Source organism: Cyprinus carpio, chromosome B15 (genome assembly GCF_018340385.1).
Source record: "Cyprinus carpio isolate SPL01 chromosome B15, ASM1834038v1, whole genome shotgun sequence".
Taxonomy (NCBI): Eukaryota; Metazoa; Chordata; class Actinopteri; order Cypriniformes; family Cyprinidae; genus Cyprinus; species Cyprinus carpio.
This window is the reverse complement of record NC_056611.1, coordinates 23,326,272-23,350,238: the sequence shown is the minus strand read 5'-3', so window position 1 is coordinate 23,350,238 and position 23,967 is coordinate 23,326,272. Positions and strand designations below refer to the sequence as shown.

General features: G+C 36.9%; 1 protein-coding gene and 1 pseudogene across 1 annotated transcript; both read left to right on the top strand.

Moving 5' to 3' along the window:
* The first annotated feature begins 9,312 nt into the window (after window positions 1-9,312).
* LOC122139880 lies at window positions 9,313-9,935 on the top strand (annotated as a pseudogene).
* A 3,852-nt stretch (window positions 9,936-13,787) lies between these two features.
* Window positions 13,788-23,535, top strand: LOC109051648 (NACHT, LRR and PYD domains-containing protein 12-like). Its single transcript, XM_042739905.1, has 16 exons — window positions 13,788-13,919; window positions 15,446-15,519; window positions 15,763-15,854; window positions 15,982-16,083; window positions 16,553-16,660; window positions 16,988-17,092; window positions 17,542-17,634; window positions 18,156-18,242; window positions 18,375-20,135; window positions 20,256-20,429; window positions 20,890-21,063; window positions 21,155-21,328; window positions 21,427-21,600; window positions 21,675-21,848; window positions 21,944-22,117; window positions 22,471-23,535. The coding sequence occupies exons 3-16, from the start codon at window positions 15,817-15,819 to the stop codon at window positions 22,508-22,510; spliced, it is 3,378 nt and encodes a 1,125-aa protein (XP_042595839.1). The 5' UTR covers window positions 13,788-13,919; window positions 15,446-15,519; window positions 15,763-15,816; the 3' UTR covers window positions 22,511-23,535.
* The last annotated feature ends 432 nt before the right edge of the window (window positions 23,536-23,967 follow it).

The following is a 23,967-nucleotide window of genomic DNA, read 5'->3' as shown; positions in this document are numbered from 1 at the left end:
ATAACTTTGCATAGTGCAATTTGTTGTGTGCTCGGAAATCAAACACAGATAGCTTAACTATTTCATCAAGACTGCATGTTTCTTAGAAATGATATTGCTGTTTAACACTAATTATTCATGCCTCGAGGGAGAAAATGGATCCTTTTTTGTGTATAAATAGGTCATGTCCCCAGTTCCAGGATCCAAACGTGGCAGTGCTCTGATTGGTTTTAAGATTTGGGATAATAGGTATTTATTATAGCGGAGCTGTTACCGTAAGTTGCATGCTTTACACCTTTGGCAAGCTTGGTGATCATGTTACAGTAAGTCATTCAATGAGAAATTGTAAAAAAGCAAAGTTGGCTTTCTTTTTAAGGGTCAATGGTGAGCTGTTGAACCTTCCTCTTTATCTTATTGAAGGTCAGATTTCAGTTTTCAAAAGTAGCTGGTCTGCTGTCGTTCAAACCTCTTTTGGTCTTAAAGTCACATTTGATTGGAACAGCTTTGCAACTGTCACTGTTCCCAGCACCAGGGGCGGACTTACCCATTAGGCAAAGGTAGGCGACCGCCTTGGGCCCCCAAAAGCCAAGGGCCCCCTAATGCTTTTCATATAGGAGATGCGCATTAAGCGCGGACACGCGAACGGTTGCTGTTTACGGTGTTTATGCACGACAATCGTCTGCGCGTCCGAGTTGAACGTGCTTCTTGTGTATCCAGCTTGTAGCAAAATAAAATTTTATGCATCTAAAGCTGACTGCCGCACGAGCGCGAGGTCCCTCTTTCCCAGCGCGCGCACACTTCTCTCTCTGCGTTCAGCGCGCGGCTGAAAGGAGCCCCTTGTCTGACAACAAACAGTCAAATGTATCAATGAAAACAGTTTTGAGAATTTAGCTGCATCAAAATACAGTATGTGGCACAGAGAGGCAAACAAATGTAATAATAAATAATAAATGTACATTTTGCATGTTCAGAAGTGAGCTGCCCTGTCATGCGAAAATGCAAACAGGTTTGTGTAAAGTGCTCAGTGCAAAGAAAGAGAAGTAATAGGAAGCTAGTATTTCTGTTTTTTTTTTTTTTTCATGTGTCTAATAGACATTAACAAGTTCTTTGAAAAACATCTATGACCCATGAAACATGTCTACTCTTCATGCTCTGTTAACTGGTTTCACTAATAATAAACATTTATTGCATAAATTAATTTTTGCATTACAAAAATGCCTTAAAAGAAAGTGTTACAGGTGTGCATATTGACACAGAACAATGAGTTTTAAGATATGTCAGAGCAAGATATTTTCAGTTGAGACAGCTCAAACATGCATTTTAGTCTGGGACTAGCTTAAGCCTTGTCTGTGAAACCATGGGGAAAATATTCATTTAAGGTACATTTAGAACAGATAAAAATGTGCAATTAAGTTGCGATTATTCACAAGTTAACTCATGACAATCATGCTATTAATTGTGATTATATATTTTAATTGATTGACAGCCCTAAGTTAAAATGACTAAAATAAAATGTAGGCTTACGCTGGTAACTCACATTTTCATTTTACCTGATAAAGTACCATTTATGAGCTGAGCTGTTTTGTTTAGAGCTGTTACCGGGGAAACCACTATATTTCTGACTCCAAAAGCACCTCCTACTGGCAGAGAATGAATGTGCATTTTCAATAATCCAGTCTGCAGTTTTTGTTCAGACCAATGGGAATATTCATTCACATAAATCTGTTTTAAATAATATAATAATTTATACTTCTGACTCATCCCAGAAATATAAAGTTTCAGTTGTGAGGTTTATCTTTTTATAATTTATTTTGTTTTATGTTAAAACTAAAAAAACGGTAAATCAATTGCTATTTCGTGGTCTACAACATTAAATAATAAAAGTATCTGCTAAATGAATAAATGTAAATTAAAGAATCCCTATAGAACATGTACATAAAAAATGTAGAAACACTGGACACAACAATCTGGCAACCATTGTGCAGCAGCAAGCATCACAACAAAAAAGGACCTCGAGGGTTGATCTAGGTAAATGTGTGCAAATGTATAGGGCCCCATTCCTATATTTGCCTGGGGCCCCCAATTCACTAAATCCGCCCCTGCCCAGCACCTACAGTGGTGCCGTCTGTGGCCTCTGTGGGAACTACAATGAAAATCCAGGAGATGATCTGATTGTCAGAGGAACAACATCACCTGCTTCAGGACTAATGGAGTTCGGTGCCAGCTGGAGTGTTGCCGAGATCCCAGACTGTGTGCATGCCTGCACAGACAGTTGTCAGGATTGCGACCCGACCAGAAGGAGTCTCTATGAGATTTCTGATTTCTGTGGACTCCTGCGTGACCCACAAGAGCCTTTCAGGGACTGTCAAACCATGCTAAACCCTGCTCCATTTTTTGAGAATTGTGTTTGTGACATCTGTTTGTATAACGGAAGGAGAGATATACAGTACTATGCCAAGCAATAACAGCATATGTATCTATAAATGATGGTTGTAGAAATTACGTTTTTCTAATAAAATGGCCAGCTCTTTTGTCCTGCAAAGGCTATTTTCATAGCTGGAATTTTTATATTTTCTAAGTACTAAACCATTGTCCAGAGAAAGAGACATGCCGCTCTGAACTTGGCAATGCCATGTGTGTGCCCCTATACAACAAGACATGCTGGGCATGGGGTGATCCGCAATACCACACCTTTGATGGCTACGAGTGTGACTTCCAGGGCACCTGTAAATACATCTTGTCTAGGACCTGTGGGAATCTGGATGGTCTGGATCCCTTCTCTGTAACCCAGAGCAATGAAAATCGTGGCAACCCTGATGTGTCTTATGTGTGGGAGGTGGAAGTTACTGTATATGGCAGCACTTTTACTATGGTGGAACACCATACAGGACAGATCATGGTAATGAGTCACTGCCCGTTTTAACCAGTATTTTAAAGATACAGACTCGGGGTCATCTTCACTGTCACAGAATGATTTTTAATGCATTCAGGTTCTAATTCATTCATGTTCTTGTGCATATTTTAAAAGATTAGTTTTGTTTCATTCCAGTGTTTTGATTTGCTTTTCTGAGTGCTTTTTAACTATGCTGTTTAACACATTTACAGTATGATTTAAATATTTAAGGGGTCATGAACTGCCTTTTTTATTATTTTGTACTGTTCTCTGAGGTCCTCTTATAATGTTACCAAGATTTTTTTTTACATTAAAAAAACATAATTTAGAAGAAATAGGCTATTTTCTGTCCTGTTTTAACCCCCCTCATCAGAACGCTCTGTTTGAATAGGTATGGTGGATTGTAGACTGGGAAGTAAACGTGTGTATGACAGCTGCTGTGATTTAGGTCAAAAACGCAAGAGTACTCAGTACATATCAAACGATCTGTAAGAACAGATACAAAGCAATAATGACCACATAATGAAAACAGTTACACTTGTGTGGTGCGACATTACTGTCAGATCCATTATAGTAAGCACAGCATCGTCTTTTAGTTTCAATCTTTCTGAAAACCCCTCCATCGAATTGTGCCTTGTTTGTAAAGGAATCCGCAGTAAGATGAAGTGAACAAAAGGCTCAAGTTCTTTCTGACGCGTCTGGAACTTTATTAAAAATAAATTTCATCCACTATTTCCTTATGTTGGGATCAGAAGGAAGGCAATGCAAAGATTGTTGTTACACAACTTGGCACTGCACAGCGTCTTGTTGTATTTGGAGCCATCTTTATCATTTGGTTTCTGATTAAACATGCATTTCCCTTTTTCGTTATTTACACTACATGTGTGAATCGGTTGGACAGAGCTAAACAGGCAGTGATGTAGTCGCAAGCATTGGTCTTCTTCTGCGGATGTGGTGTCTAGCCACACTATTACATCATAGGGTGGTACATACATCTGTCATTTTGGCAGACTGGCTTTAATATACAGTAAGCTGCTTTTAGACTAATAGGAAAGTTTTAGGTTCTGAAACTAACAAGGTGTTTTTATAGTACAATGACCTCATATATGTAGAAATATCATTGGAATCTTGGTTTCTCAGTTCATGAGAGATATAAGAATATTTTCCCCACAATAATAAAAACATTGGTAATCATGAATATAAAATTAGACCATAAAGTAAAGTGTTACCAAAATGTATTTACATTAAAAAGCACTGTCATTCTGTGTTTCTTCTGTCAGGTGGATGGTTTGTGGTTTTATCTTCCTTTTGATCATCATGATGGCCGTGTGAAGGTGAGACAGAGTGGCTATGCTGCTCTACTGGAAACTGACTTTGGTCTGCGTGTCTCTTTCATCTGGGGCTGGAGGGTTGATCTGCATCTGCCCAGTAGTTACTATGGAGTTGTGTGTGGCCTGTGTGGAAATTTCAATGGTAATGGTGGAGATGAGCTGAGAGACCCTGCTGGAAACCTTCTGCCCAGTCTGTACCAGTGGGCAAAGAGCTGGAGAGCAGAAGACAGTGTCACATCAGTGTGTCATGATGGCTGTGAAACCGACTGCCCTGTTTGCCCTCCTGACCAACGTGCCCTCTACGAAACAGACGCTTTCTGTGGTGTCCTGACATCTATAGGCCAGAATGTGTTTGGTGCATGTCATGCTAAAGTGAACCCACAGGCATTCCAGCAAAGCTGTGTGTACGATTTGTGCTTCAATAACGGAGACCAAAAACTTCTCTGTCAGGCTCTGGACACGTACGTCCATCAGTGTCGTCAAGAGGGTGTCATCATTACAGATTGGAGAGAAAGATTTAATTGCTGTAAGTTTGCTTAAACTCTCATAGAGCACATGTTTGTATGCTTAACTTTAAATACGGACCTCTTCTTGTTCTTTTACAGCTATGAGTTGCCCACCCAACAGTTACTATGTGGCATGTGCGTCCACGTGTCCAGCAACGTGTCCATACCCAAATCAGCAGCCAAAGTGCAGTGATACCTGTGTGGAAGCCTGTGAGTGTGACAGTGGATTTGTCCCCAGCGCTGGTGATTGTGATTCCCACCAATCAATGTGGCTGCTTCTACGAAGGTGCCTACTTTCTGGGCTGATGAGCTGCTTCTACGAAGGCCAAACTTTCTGGGCCAATGAGCAGTGTCATCGGCTTTGCGTGTGTGACCGTAACTTAAGTGCTGTGGTGTGTCGTAATTCTTCCTGTGCTGTCCATGAGAGCTGCACAGCAGTTAATGGAAGTCGCAGCTGCCGGCCAGTGAGTCACCCCGCCGTATGCACAGGCTTAGTAGACCCACATTACCGCACATTCGACGGATTCCATTTTGACTTCCAGGGCACGTGTGTGTATCAGTTAGCAGCCCTGTGCATTGATAATACAAGTCTTGTACCTTTTAATGTGACAGTTAAGAATGATCATCGTTTGAGCCACGCAGTGAGCTTCACTCACACTGTCAATGTGACTGTGAATGGATTCACCATCACATTGACCAGAGAACATCCGTATCGATTACTGGTGAGTACAGTCACACAATATACACTAATAGGGTTGAGGACCATTCTTGTTCAGATTCAGTTCTATTTTGAGAAATATATCTATATAAAAAAACTCTATTTTTGGTTCCATTAAGAATTCATACCCTGGTTGGTGCCGAGAGCCTTGTGGGCAGTGCATCAACATACAGCATTGTTGCGCTATGAGTTCAAATCCCAGCTTAAGGACCTTTCCTGCCCCTATCTCTCTTCCACATCACTTCCTGTCAGTTCTGATCTGTCTGGTCATAATAACGGCAAAAATGCCAAAAATAAGTCTTAAAAAAAAAAAAATTAATTCACACCATGGCATTCAGAGTATTTTAACAGGGAATACCATGATTCTGTTTTGTTTTTCATAGCACTGTTAATTATTTAATTTGTTGCACTAATGAATATACATTACAAAACAGTGTAGTTCAAAATTCCCCAAAACCAAATGACTAGTTAGTTCTTTTAGTGAATCAAATCCATAATCAACGACCAGTGTAGTCCTATTCCCAAAGAAACAACTGAGTTGGTTCTTTTTAGTGAATCAGATTGTTACCAAATAACCGTGTAGTCTGATGCCCAAACCTACAGTATGACTTTGAGATGGTCCTTTTAGTAAATCCAATCCAAACGGAAGAACCAGTGTAGTCTGATTCCCAAAGAAACAACTGAGTTGGTTCATTTTAGTGAATCAAATCTACACAGAATGACCTATGTAGTGAAATTCCCAGATGACTCTGATCTGGTCCTTTTTAATGAATTAAATCCATACAGAACAACCAGTATAGTCTGCTTTTCAGGCACATGTTTCTGATTTGATTCTTTTTATTAATTCAGATCCATACAACGCAAACAAAATGGTTTGATTCCTGAAACAGAGGCTCTCATGACTCTATTATTTTTAGTGAATCAACATCATTGGTTGTGTGACCAGTATAGAACGTATAATTCCCTAATGAATGGCTCTGAGTCTGACTCTGACTGTCTTTTTTAGTACAACTTTGCATTTAAGTTGCATTTAACAAAAATGCTTTTAAGACTACTATTATTTAAAGATACAATTTATGGGTTTTGTTAGTGGTATTTTATACAAATTATGAAATGTTTTACCACCTTTTTGTGTGTTGAGCATTTTGCTTAAATATTAAAGGCCAGTTATTGGATTGCATCAATGTGGAAAGTTATTAAAGCATCTGTGTAAATAAAATTAAAGCAATAAAATTGCTTTTCCCCCCTAAATATTAAATTAATGGAACACAAATAATAAGAAATGAATGGAACTTTTAAAGTATCAGAGTCTGAATTAGAAATGGAACCTAAATTGTTCAATTCCTTGTGATTCCCAGGTCTACACACTATTTAAACAGTTTCAACTAAATGAGCACTTTGTAATAGTAACCAAATGTGTTTTAATTTCAATTTAGTTTGGTGGCCAGCTAGCAGAACTTCCCTTTTGGATTCAAGATGTATTCATAGTTTTGCACAGTGGTAACTTTGCTTTGGTGAAGACAAACTTTGGTCCCCAGGTGACCTTTGACTGGTCCAATGTGGTGAGCGTCACTTTGCCTAGCAATTACAGTGGTGCGGTATGCGGACTTTGTGGAAACTTTAACGGCGTTGTTCAGGATGACTTTACAATGCACAATGGTATGATTGCACCCAATGCCAGTAGTCTGGGACAGAGCTGGCAGGTTGCTGCAGCACCTGGCTGTTCCTCAGCCGGTTGCCTTGGTGCTGGATGCTCAACCTGTAATGCGACCCAAAGAGAGAACGCCCAGTGCTATTGTGAGACCATCACAAACCGGACAGGGCCTTTCAGAGAATGTCATAAGCAGATCGTTCCTGGATCTTACCTAGAGGATTGCATATTTGACACGTGCCACTTCCAAGGACATCAGGCTGTGTTGTGCGATGCAGTGGCAGCCTACACATCTGCATGTCAGAGTCAAAATATCACGGTTCACCCGTGGAGAAGTACCACTTTCTGCCGTAAGTAACTAACTGCTTTTTTTTTAATTATGAAACTTAAAATATGTGAGCTTGATAAAAGTGAATGAAAAATTTAACTGTTTCAACAATTGAGCTTAAATCAGTGTTACTCTTGTAAATTACTGCCAAACATGTCCATTAACAATTTTTTATCTTGTTGACTAACAAAAATGTTATTTACAGAGCTCAGGCTTTGGGTTTTTGTTTTTTGTTAAATGTTTAATTAGTTAATGTTGGTGCCGAGAGCCATGTGGGCAGCGCGCCGGCATATAGTGCATTTGTACTTTGGGTGTCCAAAGTTCGAGTCCTGGCTCGTGGTCTTTTCCTGATCCCATCTCCCTCTCTCTTTCCCACTTTGGTTCCTGACTAATTTCTATATTATCTTATTAAATATAAAAATAAACCTTGGTTTAATATTTCATTTATTTGTTAATTAAAATGTTATTTACTACAATTAAATGCTAATTTATTAAATTTAGTTAAGTCATATTTATTTTATTTTACACTCTCTCCGATCTATTACAGCTCCATCCTGCCTTCCAACCAGCCACTACAACCCCTGTGCTCCAGGCTGTACAGAGACCTGTGTCAACATCTCTGCGCACAACTGCAGCAGACCCTGTGCTGAGGCCAGCCAGTGTGATCAGGGTTACAACCTGAGTGGCCAAACCTGTGTGCCACAAGCAGAATGTGGCTGCTTCTATCGAGGACGCTATTACAACAAACACCAGATGTTTTAAGTCAATGAGCAGTGCTTGAAGCGCTGCATATGTGGAGAAAATGGAACAGTTTTCTGCCAGGCATCAAGTTGTAGTCCAGGTGAAGCTTGCAGGGTGGTAGATGGAGTTTTAGGATGCCACCCTGTCAGTTATGGAAGATGTGGGGCCACCGGTGATCCTCACTACACTTCTTTTGATGGCAGGAGGTTTGACTTTCAAGGCGCATGTGTTTATATGCTCGCTAAGGTATGTGATTGAGCTGGAGGACGGTTGGTGAATTTTTCTGTGGACACACAGAATGAGCAGGTTAAAAACACAAGGGTTTCTATTATCAAGAATTTGACTGTGACCGTCTACAACCTGACAATTAGCATCAGACGAGGTGAACGCTCGGGAGTCATCGTAAGTCTTCATCTAATTTGGCCCTTTTTTTTTTGAAAGAAATTGTTTTTATTTAGCCAGAATGCATTGAAATTGACAAAGATTTACAGTAAAGTATAATGTTGTTGTGAAAGGTTTCCATTTCAGATAAATGTTGTTCCTAAATAAAAAATGTATTACAGTTTACACAAAAATATTAAACTGTTTTCAACATTGATAATATAAGAAATGTTTCTTATATAACATAGAAAAAAAATGTCTCTGTTACGTATGGTAACCCTCGTTCCCTGATGGAGGGAGTGCAACCTCTGAGTGCAATCTAGGTATGCGCGTAGGGCTCGCACAACAGAGACAGGTCGGGGTCCCCTTCTTGGAAGGGGACAGCTTGCAATCTTACCACCTGGTCCCTGAAAGGAGTGGTGGGAACCTTGGGCACATATCCAGGCCGAGGTCTTAGGACAATGTGAGAGTCTGCCGGCCCGAACTCCGGGCATGATTCGTTAATGGAAAGGGCTTGGAGATCCCCCCACCCTCTTGACAGAAGTGAGCGCAGTCGGGAAGGCGTCTTCATAGAGAGGGCACTGAACTCAACTGACTGAAGGGGCTCAAAAGGATCTCTTTGTAAGGCCTGCACCTCTGAGGAACCTTATAAGCAGATCGTGCTTCCCCACCGCTCTGCCTCCCACTGTGTCATGGTTAGCTGCAATCGTGGCCACGTACACCTTAAGTGAAAGAAAAAAATATTCTGATATCATATTTGCTGTTGGTACTTTTACAGGTGAATAATGAATTTGTCACCCTCCCTTCATCTTTTGGCATCTCAAGTCACCATTAACCAGGTTGGATACAATGTCAAAATGCAAACCGACTTTGGCTTGAGAGTTCTGTATGACACCTATTACCACGTGGAAGTTCATGTACCCTCCAACTATAAAGGCCACATGTGTGGCCTGTGTGGCAACTACAGTACAATGGCAAAAAAAACAGATGACTTCTTGTTGCCCAATGGCACCCAAAGCGCCAATGTCAGTGCATTCGGACAGGCATGGGCATTGCCAGCAACTGGTGTTCAGTGTGGAGATGAAAGTTCCCCGCAGCAGTGCGATCAAACCAAAGCCGAGAGATACCGCAGAGGTGATGCCTGTGGCCTTATGGCAGCTGCCGCTGGTCCCTTCAGTGCCTGTCATGATCTGGTGAATCCTGAGCAACATGTGATTAACTGTGTATTTGACGTGTGTTATGGATGGAGACAGAGCAATGCAGTGTAAAAATCTTCAGGCTTATGCCATCATCTCCCAACAGGCCGGGATACAAATCATGCCATGGAGAAATAGTTCATTCTGCCGTAAGTTTGTAAATCTTAACCTGTTCTTTGCTTTATCATTGCCTATAATTTATGTATCATAATCATTTTGTTTCATATATACACTGGCGTACAAAAGTTTGGAATAAATTTTAGGGTTTTAAATGATTTTGAAAAAATCCTATTTGAATATATTTTGAAATGTAATTTATTCCTGTGATGCAATGCTGAATTTTCAGCAGCTATTACTCCAGTGTCAAATCATCTTTCAGAAATCATTTTAAAATGCTGATTTGATGCTTAAGAAAAATTATTTTATCAATGTTTAAAACATTTTTTGCTGCTTAATATTTTTGTGGAAACCTGATATATTTTTAACAAATTTTTTATTTAATAGAAAGTTCATTTATTTGAAATATAATTTGTATAAACATTATAAATGTCTTAACTTTAACTTTTGATCATTTTAATACATCTTTGCTGAATATTTTTTTTAATTCATAAAATGTAATAAATATAAAAATAAATCATTAATTAAATATAAATGAATATAAATATTTAATATAAATATAAAATATTAATTAAATATTTAATAATTTAAATATAAGAATAAAATGTAAAATATAAAAATAGCAAATAAAATATAGAAATTATTCTAAATTGGGATAATATTTCACAATATTACATTTTACTGTATTTTTAATCAAATAAATTCAGATTTGGTGAGCATGACACTATCCATGACACAAAAAATACCCAAAACTTTTGAATGTTAGTGTTCATATAGTGTATATTTTTTTCTAATATTTTTTAATGATGTAAATTACCTAGGCTGGCTCTCAGATGGTGATGTGTGTGCCTGTGGGAGACTGTGGATGTGTCCATAATGGCAAATACTTAAAGGTGACATTTAATGCTTCTCATACATTAAGTATTAGGAGCTTCTCATCTACTTTTCAGAGCTGCTTTTCCTCAGATTTTTCAAAAATCCTCTATAGTTTGCATTGCAAGAGTGCAATCTTTTCTCCACTCTTTCCACATAGGTTGTCAAAGTCTTAGTAACTGACACCTGTGACAGGAAGTGTGTGTGTCGTGCTGCTGGGCTGTGTGAACAAAATATGTTCCAGAGGAGAGATCTGTGAAGTTCGGGATGGCCAACGAGATTGTTACACTGATCAAGGCCACTGTGTATTTGATGCCAATGACCAGTTGCGGTCCTTTGATGGTGTAAAGGGGGCAGTGGAGCGGCCGGGAGCCTATCAAATGGCTTTCTTGTGCAATCAAGAGTCTCCTGACTGGTTCCGTGTGGTGTTAAATGTACATGCATGTGCCAGGAATGATTCTGGTCGTGTTACAATGGTCCACATCTTCTTCCAGGACATGATCATTACGGTCAACAATTACAGGCACTGCTGGGTCAGTGGAAAAAAATTTTATTCTATAGTGGGGTTTTTTTCTGTACATCCGCTACAGTCTTAAAATGTTTTGACACAAAAAACAAAAAACAAAAAAAAAACTGTTGGGAACACATTTCTCTCATTCTCTCAACAGGTGAATGGAAAGAAGGTCTCGTATCCCTTTATGCCTAAAGAGAGGGTGTTTGTCTCATACATAAGTGAGGCCTTGGTCATTGAGAAGGTATCTATCATGAGACTGACTGACTCTGGCACTGGAGAGGTCATGTTATCCATAAGCACAGTCTTGACAGACCAACTTTGTGGTGCCTGTGGCAACTTTAATGGTATCACTGCAGATGATATGACAACTTCTAATGGGAGAAACTCCACTATGATGTCTCTAGTTGCATCATCCTGGCAGGCCGAAGACTTTTTTTACATGGTAAAAACATATAATTGTGCTGCCATATAAACAAATACATTTTCTGTCAAATACTGGCTAACCTTTTACTTCTCATGTGCTTTTCTTACAGTATGTAACAACGGAGAAAAAAAAAAAAAAAACTGGCAGGATGGTTTGATTACCACAGAGATTTCTGACTAATAGAGGAATTGTAAATTTTATTTAGTTGCACATTGGGGTTAAGAATGAGGCTTTGGTGTAAACTGGATGATTTCTATCTATTCTGTATGCTATGGTATGATCTTAATACTGCACCTTTTGAGATTTGAGATGATTTGAGATTACACATTAAAGATACGCTTTTAGGTTTACCTCCAAAACTGTTTAGTACTTTTTCTATTATTCTATATTTTTGACTAATTAGACATGTACACAAAGCCTCAGTAGATTTCCAGGTATTTACTTGAACTTTCTTATGTAATATCAATGACTTGACCTATTTCAGAGGTGGCCACAATTAGAATTTAGTTCTAGTAGAGCAGTGGTTCTCAACCACATTCCTGGACAACACTGCACATTTTGCATGTCTCCTTTTTCTGACACACCCATTTCAAGTCTGTGAATATCTACTAATGAGCAGGTGACCTGAATCAGGTGTGTTTGATTAAGGAGACATGCAAAATGTGCAGTGATGGGGGTTCTCCAGGAATGTGGTTGAGAACCACTGTAGTAGAGAGTAAAGCTCTCTACAATATAAAGCTACAATATGAACTTTGACAACACAGTGTGTAATTAATAAAAAAATGCAGTAGGGGTCTGTGTGCATGGGTCCCACAGGCTTAGATGGGCCCACATGAAGGTGCTCGGAGGCATCGCGATTATACAGCCTGTCGGAGATGGGTCTCTCACTTCAGCAAATGCGCAAACTGACGAAAATGAAACCATTTTCCATTGCATCTTCAATCTACGGCATCTTCACCTGTTCAGCACATGGTCATCTTCATTAAAAGTGGTAAACGCTAGATTCTCTCACCAGCGCAAATCTGATGCTAGGTGAGCTGAAATGGTTGAATTTGCATAAGCCTATAGCACAAGAAAGTTAAGATGTAGGCTATTTGTTTTGCAAAGACAGTTATGTGTATTAGTGTAAATGGAACAGTTTGAACAAATCGGATAGTTATCTGAACTAAGAAAACAAATACAGTAGCACACATAAATGTCTATTTCATGTGCGTGTTTTCATCTTATTTTTTTTAGTGTTTGCTCATCTGCAATGCATCTATGAGATGCTTTAGAAAATGTCTTTAAGATGTTTATGATTTAGACCGTATGTCAAAGAAACTTTTTAAAGACAGATGTTTGTACACAGCAGATGCTTTCCAAATGAACCACTTTTTAATAAAAGACATACAGTACCTGTGCTATCAAGTGTAAATGTAAAAGAGAGAAAACTGCGCACAAAACAATACATCACAATGACAACAATCAGTCACAAAACCTAATGCCCTGGGATGACACAAATTCATTATAATGTTTATTTATTGATTCATGTAATTTTTGTGAGGCTATAAATTGTATTTGAATAGTTTGATAGCTACCTAGTAGTCATTATGTGACTGCGGTACTGTGGAAATGCATCTGTGGCCTAATAAATTTAATTATATTAACTTAATTTTATATTTAATTTGTTTATAACCAGTGTTTCCCAGCTTCCACAGCCCCATCAGTCTATAAAAGGTTAAAGGGATAGTTTACCCAAAAATGAAAAATCTGTCATCATTTATTATCCATTCCAAACAAGCAATCTTTGAAACATAAGAAAATATTCTGAAGAATTTTGGGAACCAGTCAATATTGCTCCCATTGACTTCCATTTTATGTGCAAAAAAACAGTAACATAATTTTTAATAGAAGAATGAAACCACATGAGGGTGACAGAATTTTTATTTTTGAATGAACTATCCCTTTAAGATGGGTTCACAGAAGCATACACCAGGTTTTTACTTTGTTCAATAACAGTCAAATACAAAGCACTGTTTAACAGTTGTGAGATAAAGAACTTAGTAATATGGGTGAATAAGTTTGGGATTTCCACATAGCTACTGTAGGTCACATCATGTCACCTTCTGTGTTGTCTGTTTTAAAACTCAGCGCAATAAGAAAACGTAACAGTAAAGCTGCATTTCCAGTAAGACAGGTTATAGCTTGAATGCATTATTTGCTGAGAATAGAACATTTACTTTCATTTCGTGTAAAGCACAGCATCTAACGCTCGGGGAAAACTGTTGGTAAGTTCAATTTATTACATTTTTAAATACTACTGTTAGTAAATGAAATAGCTTTGTGAAATAGATTACTTATAGAAAATAAATTCACCTCCCTTCGAAGAAATAAAGCCGGTTTACTCTCAGAACCTAAATCGATAACTTTATTAGCGTGCATACAAACGGACGATTAGCCTACTTTCTTTATATTAAACCCAAGCTGAATTGTCTTCTATGAACCCTCAGCGCTCGCTTTAGACAGATTTTAATTGGCTGTCAATGGTTTTTGTTCATTAGGTCGTATAGAGTCCACAAAGATATATTTTCTCGTTCTTTACAGTTGTGGTCTGGACTGTTCTCTTAAAGCGGTTTAAAAACGCGGGGCTAGGTTAAAACATTTCCACACATGCTAGCATAACAAAACTTAGCTGTATATTTACTGGTTGTCGTATTTACACTATAGAGAGAAAAAAAGTGCCGAAATACAAAAAGCTTTTGAAGATATCGCTGAACATTAATAAATATAAAAAATATTTAATCTCAGTTTTTTAGTGTTTATTTAAAATGAGGCAAATCTGATATTATTTTAATCTCCGATCTGTTATTGATCAATTCTTTAATGCTTCGCTAGCTAGCAAAAAAAATAACCACTAACCAGTTTTAATTTCCAGTTGCGCAGATGGGAAAAGTTGTAGCCTAACACTGCGTTATGTGCCTCGCCATTATTAGAACTATGCTATTCTATGACATTAAGCAATTCATTTACACTAATTACTTTCGTAAATTTTAATGAGAAACCGGTGAATGAAGACTGAGATTCCGAGTTCAGAAATGATTATTTCAAGAAATGTCCTTTTGGCTTGTCACCTGTTCCGTGAGAGCTGTGTGTGGTGGGCGGGAGTGTTGTGCTACTGCTAATCTCTGAATGCGCTTCTTGGGGCCCTGTTTGCAATGTGTTCATTGTCAAACTACAAAGTTAGTTTATTTTTAATCCTTTAAAAACGCCATTATTTTATTTTAAAAAGTTAATTTTTACTAACAAAATATTTAAGTTACATTTTTTTCATCAAATCAGATAACATTTCAAGCTGTCATATGGTCATGTTACAATGTGCCCCACCAATGTGGCATGTTGGCACTTTTCACTTGTGGTAGCCTAAAAAAAACGTATACACTATAATTATGAAACATAACAACATGTTTGTACTAGACAAGTGTGAAATTGTTGTAGAGGAAAAATAGTCTACTCTGAACCCCATGTGGATTTACACAAACTGAAAAAGTCAAAAGCATTAGGATGTGCCCCGCTCTCCTCTAGTTATCGTTCTTTGTGTGAACGGGCCTAAGGCAACAGCAATGTGGGAAAATAAAATTATTGTATCACTACCATAAATCTTGTAATGTCTATTTTATAAGAGCTTTAGGCTTATAAAATAAAACATAAATAGAATGTCAACATAAAATGTAAAAATTGTGGTTACACAAGTGCAATAACAGTGGATTACAGTGTGTTTGTAAAGGCTGGAATTTATTTTAAACTTGCTCAACAGGTGGTGGATTAGGCTGTTCAAAGTGAAAAATCTTTGGTATATTGAACGTCACTGGAGCACAATGAACACATAAGGTCCAGTAGTCTTTGAATAAGCTTGTTATTTATATATATATAGTATGTATATATATATAGCTTTTGTTCCTACCTTTTTGTTTATTGCATTGCATGTTTATTTTTCCCTCATAATTTGTCATAATTCATTTATATTTAGATACATTATAAAAACCCATTTTAGATATTTTATGAAAGTCATTTTAAATTACTGCTGTGTATAAAATGCATTTCTAACTGAAAGCTTATTTTTCTGTAACCCAGTAACACAGCGAATGAGTTTTCAGAACCAGTGACTGTGTTATTAAGTAAAGCGCAATGGACCCTTTACTGCAAAGTGAATTTCATGCACGCAAGTAAGCATACAAAAAGAAAGAAAAAAAATGTGAATACAGATTTGAGAAGTCAGGTTTATTAACAGTTTATTTTGAACTGTTTGTTTTCCTTATTATTGTAAATGAAGTAAAATTTGCACTATTACAGGCATCAGACATCAGACTCTGAAGTGTCCAGGGTGTCCATAAAGAATGATGCATCTAACGAAATGTATGTTGAATTGAAAGATGACAGCGCTTCTAAAGATGGGTACATTTATGGAAAATCTTTTTTGTCACTCACTTTCTCTTCTGAAAATTTAATCTCAAAATAATATAAAAACAGATATTTAACAAGTTTAGTGGAGAAACACATCCAAATATAATTATGACTGAAAATCTGTAAAAAATGAATGAATGAATTTCCTGTTATTAATCACAACTTATTGTTATGCAATCAATCACATTTAATATTCAAATTTGTAATAATAAATATGTTTAATGGTATTACTTTATTTATGCTTTATTTCATTTTTTCAGAAAAGTAATTATTTCACTAATATGTCATGATTAATGTGGGAATTACTGTATGTTTTATGTATTAAGTTTACAATGCAAGTAATATGTGTGATTGTTTCTTATTGTTAGTGTTTTTCTGAACATGTTATCTTTTGTTTTGTTTTGTTTGTTTGTTTGTTTTTAACTGTTGTATATGAAGAATAATCAATTCCCTGTTGCAGGCAGAAGAGATCAGACTCACCAGAGCCCAGCTGTGTGTCCATGAGCAGTGATAGGTCAAAGGATCCGCCATTAGCTGATTTTAAATGTGACTGCAGTTTTAAACACAGGTAAATTTAAAGATAGGATACTCATGTATCAATGATCAAAATTGCACAACATAACAATTGCAAATATTTATGTCGGAAAATCAAATGGCTGCTATAAGTACGGCACTGTTTTCCAAAATGTTCTCTTTATATTTTATGTTTGAAGGAAATACGTGTTTCAGTTTAAGTCAGCTTAAACTGAAAAAATAGAAAATATAGATCTGAGGCAGGCTGAGTCCCAAAAGAGAGTTTCAAGTTTAATCAATTTATTCTGAGCACATTATTGTTGTTGTTGCTGCTGCTGTTGTTTTTACTCTTATAAATAAAGTAAAATTTGCACCTTTACAGGCAGAAGACATCAGACTCTGTAGTGCCCAGCTGTGAGTCCGTAAAAAGTGATGCATCAAAGAACCTGTATGTTGTATTCAAAGGTGACAGCACTTCTGAAGACAGGTACCTTTATGGACAATCTTGTGTCACTATCACTTCCTATCTCTCATTAAAATGTCATGTCAAATTATATAAAAACATATTTAACACGTAATTATAACTGAATCATTAAAAAATGGATAATTAATAATTTCCTATTACAACTTATTGTGTTAGATGCAATTAATAACACATTTAAATTTGTTATAATAAATACATTTAATGGTGATACGTAATGGATATTAAATTTTTTTTTCAGAAAAATTAGCTAATATTTTAATTTATTAAATCAAAGATTTGAACTGACATGCTGTGACATATGGAAATTGTCTAAATCTGCATTAAGATTGCAAATTAAAGTAATATGTGTGATTGCTACTTATTGTTACTGTTATTCTGAACAGACTATTAAAGTGTTTTTTTTTTTATTATTATTTACTGTTGTTTATGAAGTATAATATTTCCCATTACAGGCAGAAGAGATCAGTCTCAACAGTGCCCAGCTGTGTGTCCACAGCAAACCATCTGCCATTGTCTGCTAAATGTACCCACAATTCTAAACACAGGTAAACTTATAGATAGGACAAACATGTATCAATGATCAAAATTACATATGATGTAACAAATATTTGTCACACATAAAATAAAATGGCTCCTGTAATTACTGCACTGTTTTCCAAAATGTTATTTATTGCATGAAGAAAACATGTGCTTTGCTTCAGTTTAAGTCAACAGCGAAGATCAGATTCAGCACAGCTGTGTGTCTTTAACCACTTGGTGGTCTATGAATATTCAGTTTCATTTCAAAAACCTGTGCACTTCAGCATTTCATTATTTGTTTACATAAATTATTTTACTATTTTATCCTTACAGCTTTTACATCAGTATTTATTTATATACTACCTACAAATACTGTATAAATATTTGTTTAAACAAACAATAATTGCTAGTTATTAGTTAATTGCTAAAAACAAACATACTAACTACAGATGAGCTATTTGAAATAAAACTTTATGAAGTCTGATGTATATTGGTAATATTCTGAATATTTAGCAAATATGTCTATGCTTCCTAAATCTATTACTAGGTTAATAAAGCAGGAAAGAATGGACCTAAGTAGTGCTGTGTCCATAAATGAGAATGATTCCCAGGAATCTACATATACACAGTGCAGGTAAGACATTTCACACATGAGAAAGAATTAAAATAAAAGTCATGTTTTATTTTTGCATAATACATCACAAATCTTCAACTTATATACAGTACATTTACATATTAGTGATGTGTTATTATTTTCATTTTGCAGAATTCAACTCCAGATGAAACTGAGGAAAAAATGTCAGTTTTTACATGAAGGAACCGAGCAGCAAGGAAGCCCAACACTCCTAAATGAGATCTATACTGAGCTCTACATCACAGATGCTAAAGAAATAGTTGAAGAATGTGAGATCAGACAGATTGAAACAGCAGCTTTAAAAGCAGTGACAGAGGATAGACCAATTAACTGCAATGACATTTTCACACTGTTACCTGGACAAAACCAGCCCATCAGAACTGTGCTGACTAAAGGATTCGCCGGAATTGGAAAAACAGTCTCTGTGCAGAAGTTCATTCTGGACTGGGCCGAAGGGAGAGCAAATCAGGACTTCCACATCATGTTTCCACTTCCTTTCAGAGAGCTCAATTTGATAAATAAGAAAAAGCTCAGTCTTTTAGATCTTCTCCAAGTTTTTTTCCCTGAAACAAAGGAAATTGACATTTTCAGTGATAAATATAAAGTGTTGTTCATCTTTGATGGTCTAGACGAGTGCCGTTTTCCCTTAAATTTTCCCAACAATGAGATTCTACAGGATGCAACCCAAGAGACATCAGTAGACGTGCTGCTGACAAACCTCATTGCAGGGAACCTGCTTCCCTCTGCTCTGATCTGGATCACCTCCAGACCAGCATCAACTGATCTCATCCCCTCTGAGTGTGTCCATCGAGTGACAGAGGTACGAGGCTTCAATGACCCTCAGAAGGTTCAATACTTCAGAAACAGAATCAGTGATCAGATCCTGGCTGAGAAAATCATCTCACACCTGAAGTCATCAAGGAGCCTCTACATCATGTGTCACATCCCAGTGTTCTGCTGGATCTCAGCCACTGTTCTAGAGAAGATGTTGTGTCAAGCAGAGATCGGAGAGATTCCCAAGACTCTCACTCAAATGTTCTCACACTTCCTGATCATTCAGATCAAAATCAAACATGAGAAGGACTACGAGAAGAACATGACAGATGAAGACATGATCCTCAAATTGGCAAAACTGGCTTTTCAGCAGCTTGTGAAACACAATGCTATCTTCTATGAAGAAGATCTGAGAGAATGTGGCATTGATGTGACAGAAGCATCAGTGTACTCTGGGTTGTGCACTCAGATCTTCAGAGAAGAGTTTGGGCTGCATTCTGGGAAAATCTACTGCTTTGTTCATCTCAGCATTCAGGAACATCTGGCTGCTATGTATGTGCATCACACCTTCACAACACAGAAAATTAATGTGTTACACCAAATTACTGAACCATCTCAAGAAGCAACATGTACACAGATTCCAATATTTGACCTGCATCAGATAGCTGTTGATCAGACCTTACAAAATACAAATAGACACCTGGGCCTATTTCTTCGCTTCCTTCTGGGCTTCTCACTTTATTCCAATCAGACTCTTTTAAAAGATCTTCTGTCACAGACAGAAGCCAGGTACCACAATTTAGAGAAAACAGTTGAATACATCAAGAAGAAGATAGAGGAACATCCCAACCCAGATAAATTCATCAGTCTGTTCCACTGCCTTAATGATCTGGGTGACAGTTCACTAGTGGAACAAATTCAGCGTTATCTCAATCAAAGAGCTCTTACCACAGCCAAATTAACCCCTTTACAGTGGTCAGCTGTCGTGTTTGTTCTTCTCACTTCAGAGAACTTGGATGTGTTTGAATTGAAGGCATATGCCTGGAAAACCAACTGTGCACAAATGGTGCAAGTTCTTTGGCATCTTGTGCCTGTGGTTAAAGCATCCAAATCAGTTCGGTATGTCATAATAACAATGCATTTATGCAATTCCATGATACAAACTGTCTTACTTTTTAGTTTATATCAATTGATTTATTTTGAAATAAAGCCTTCTGTCAATTTTGTTATTTTTCATAGACTTGCTCGTTGTGAACTGACATCAAAGTGCTGCCATCCTCTGGCCGAAGCTCTTGCCTCTGAGTCTTCATGTCTAACAGAAATGAATCTGAATGGAAATGTATTAAAGGATGCAGGAGTGAAGTTGCTCTCTGAAGGGCTGGGAAATTTTAATTGCAAACTACAGATAATGGGGTAACGGTTCTTATTATGATGCATAAGCCTACTATATAAGTAGGCATGAAGTGGTGAAGTTGCTCTCTGAAGGGCTGGGAAATTTTAAGTATATATAGTATATATATATATATATATAGTATATAGTATATATACATATACACACACTATACGTAAATGTACATATTGTAGGTCAACTTTTTGTGAAGAAGCATTTGTTCTCCGAGTTGAAAAAAAAACCCGGCATATGTTGGTTAGGTATGTTTTGAAGAATGGCTGCTGGTTTGAGCTGGTTTAAGCTGGTTCTTAGCTGGTCATGTGCTGGTCCTAAGCAACTAGCTCCTGCTAAGGACCAGCCTAAGACCAGCTTAAACCAGCTCAAACCAGCAGCCATGCTTCAAAACAAACCTAACCAGCATAGGCTGGATTTTTCAACAGGGCTTGCTTAAACTTAAAGAGGTGTTTTTTGTGTTCTCTGCAGGCTGAATGATTGTGGTGTCACAGATGAAGGTTGTGCTGCTCTGGCTTCAGCTCTCAGATCAAACCCCTCACACCTGAGAGAACTGGATATGTCATTTAATAAACTAGGAGACAGAGGAGTTCAGTGTTTGTCTGATGAACTAAAGAATGTTCTTTGTAAAGTTGAGAAACTGAAGTATGAGCTCCTTGGTCATTGAGTTAACAATACTCAAGTCTGCCCACAGTACACCTACATACAAAAAATTGTGTCATTGTTGTGTCTGCAGGTTGAGGGATTGTGGTATCACAGATGAAGGTTGTGCTGCTCTGGATTCAGCTCTGAGATCAAACCCCTCACACCTGAGAGAGCTGGATCTGACTACAAATAATGTAAGAGATTTGGGAGCGAAGTGGCTATCTGTCGCTCTACAGAATTCTAAATGTCAACTGAAAATTCTGAGGTATGAACTCATCTAGTCTGCTCAAGTGGTTACTGGTGAACTGATCTGTGTTTTATAAATAAAACAGGTGATAGATCTGTCTTTGTTTTTGTCTGTAGGCTGAAGAAGTGTGGTGTCACAGATGAAAGTTGTGCTGATCTGGCTTCAGCTCTGAGATCAAATCCCTCACACCTGAAAGTGCTGGATCTGTCTGAGAATAAACTGGGAGACACTGGAATTAAGCTTCTTTCTAAAGGACCAAAGTGTCCTGCTATTGGTCTTGAACAACTGTGGTAAGAAAACTTTCCTGGGTTACACATTACTTAACCCAAGTACAGTGTATCCTAATAAGTTTTTTTCTGTGCAGGCTGACTGGTTGTAATATCACTCATAAAGGTTGTTGTGCTCTGGATTTGGCTCTGACATCAAACCTCTCAGAGCTGAAAGAGCTGAATTTGTCTGACAATATCATAGGAGACTCAGGAGTGAAGCTGTTGTCTGATGCACTGCAGAGTCCTCAATGTAAACTGCAGACACTCGGGTAGAGTCACAGCACTTGAAATACTCTGCAAGTCAAAGTCAAAAATTTGTCTGAGTATCCTGAACCGTGGGGATGTGTTTTCTTTCCTTTTGCAGGTTGAATGATTGTGGTATCACAGATGAAGGTTGTGATGCTCTGATTTCTGCTCTGACATTAAACCTCTCAAACTTGAATAAGCTGCATCTGTCTGGGAATGAAATAGAAAAGTCAACAGAGGAGCGGCTCTTAGCTCTTAGGGAACATCCAGATAATAAGCTGAAAAAAGTCAAGTGAGTTTCAATTGGATAGTTCACCCAAATTTTTCAAAAATCGTTTACTTACCAAAACCTAGTCCTTTCCTATCCTGCATGCAAGTACTATTTTAAAGAAAGTTGCCCTTTTTCATACAATTAAACTAGATGATGATTTGCATTTTAAACTGCATTAAAAAAGTAAAAGTAGACCATGCATCCCATGAGCTTTATTGCAAGTCTTTCTAAGCCACACTTTATCTTCGTGTGAGGAACAGACTTTAGTTAAGCAGTTATTAGTAGATCTATTCTCTCATTATCTGTACACTCATTATTAATTATATATTGTAGAGATGTAATTTATTTGTTACTAATCTTTGCTTTTCTTTCAGTCTATCCACTTGCAGATCTGAATCTTACTCTGAGTATTGAGTTGTCTGGAGCAACAATGATCCTGCTGCACAATTAAACATGAATTACTTATTATATTTGAGTAGATCTACCTCGCCCTTGTGAGGCATTCATTCTTTTACTTTGAACAATCCATTGTTGGGTAACTTTTTTTAATATTTACTAGTAAGACATTTTAAACGAAATTTAGAAGTGCAAAAAATTAAATAGTAGTTTCCTGTAAAACGTACTTCAATAGGCCTAATCTTTGACAATAATGTTTTCATTACAACTTGTGTACAATGTATGCCATTAATAAAGGTATATATTGAAGAGTACATATGAAGACTAATATATAAATATAGAGTATTAATGGTACAATAACTGTTGATGCATGCTTATCATAGCAAAATATAACAGGTGGATTTATAGAGGTCTGTTAAAGAAAGAGAAATGGTACAGTTGCCCTATCTGTCTATATGTCTTTCAATCCATTTGTGTTACTATGTCACAAGGGCAATGTTTTAAGCTGTTAAATTGATTATTTTTTTATTTTTTGCAGTATTTTTAAGGCTACCTGTTTGGTTAAAAAGAAAACGAACATTTTTTTAATATTCTGTCATATTTTGTCATATGTATGTTTCTTAAACAAGTGTATGCAATTCACACATACATTCAGAAAAGAATCAACTCTATAATGAACAGTGATTTTAAGGTTGATTTTTTTTTTTTTTTCGTGAATGTCAGGTTAAGGCAATGTCCCATATTTAAATGTAATTTTATACAGTTCATTAACTATAATTACAAACAATTGTTTTATATTTTTGTGTGCTAATGTTTACGTATTTGCTGTTTATTAAATAGTTTTGTTTTTTATAATTAAAATAATAAACAGAATTATCAATGGCTATGTTGTTATAATGGAATAATTGATGGCAGACTATTGAATCGAGGTTGTAGTGTGGCTGGTGAGTCATTATTTGTGCTTCAGGTGAAGGTCTAATTGTGTCAGCCTCTCAATACAAATGGTGAGTTTCAGATTTTATAAAACAATAGAAGTCAGTATGTTTTCACGAAGTGTGTGACTATAGAAGTATAACTTAGGTTTGTGATTCCATTTAAATACATTTACAGAATGGACATCTAGTGCTTCAGGTATGTACCCTCTCAAAAGAAAATGTACAAAAGCTGTCACTATGGTGGTACCTTTACAAAAGGTGCACTTTTGTACCTTTTAGATCCTAACATGTACACTTTAGGTGCTAATATGTTCCTTTAAGGTACCAGTATGGACTTTTTAGGTACAAATGTGTACCTTCTAAAGAGGTACTGCCCCAGTGACAGCTTTTGTACCTTTTTTCTGAGTTTATCTTTGTTCATTTATTAGCGACTTTAAATTGAAAAAATAAAAATAACCTCTATTATGAATTTGACAGACTAGATGGATTTTTTTTTATTTATTAATACTAAAAAAGCCCCCTTTCTTTTTCGAGTTCTCA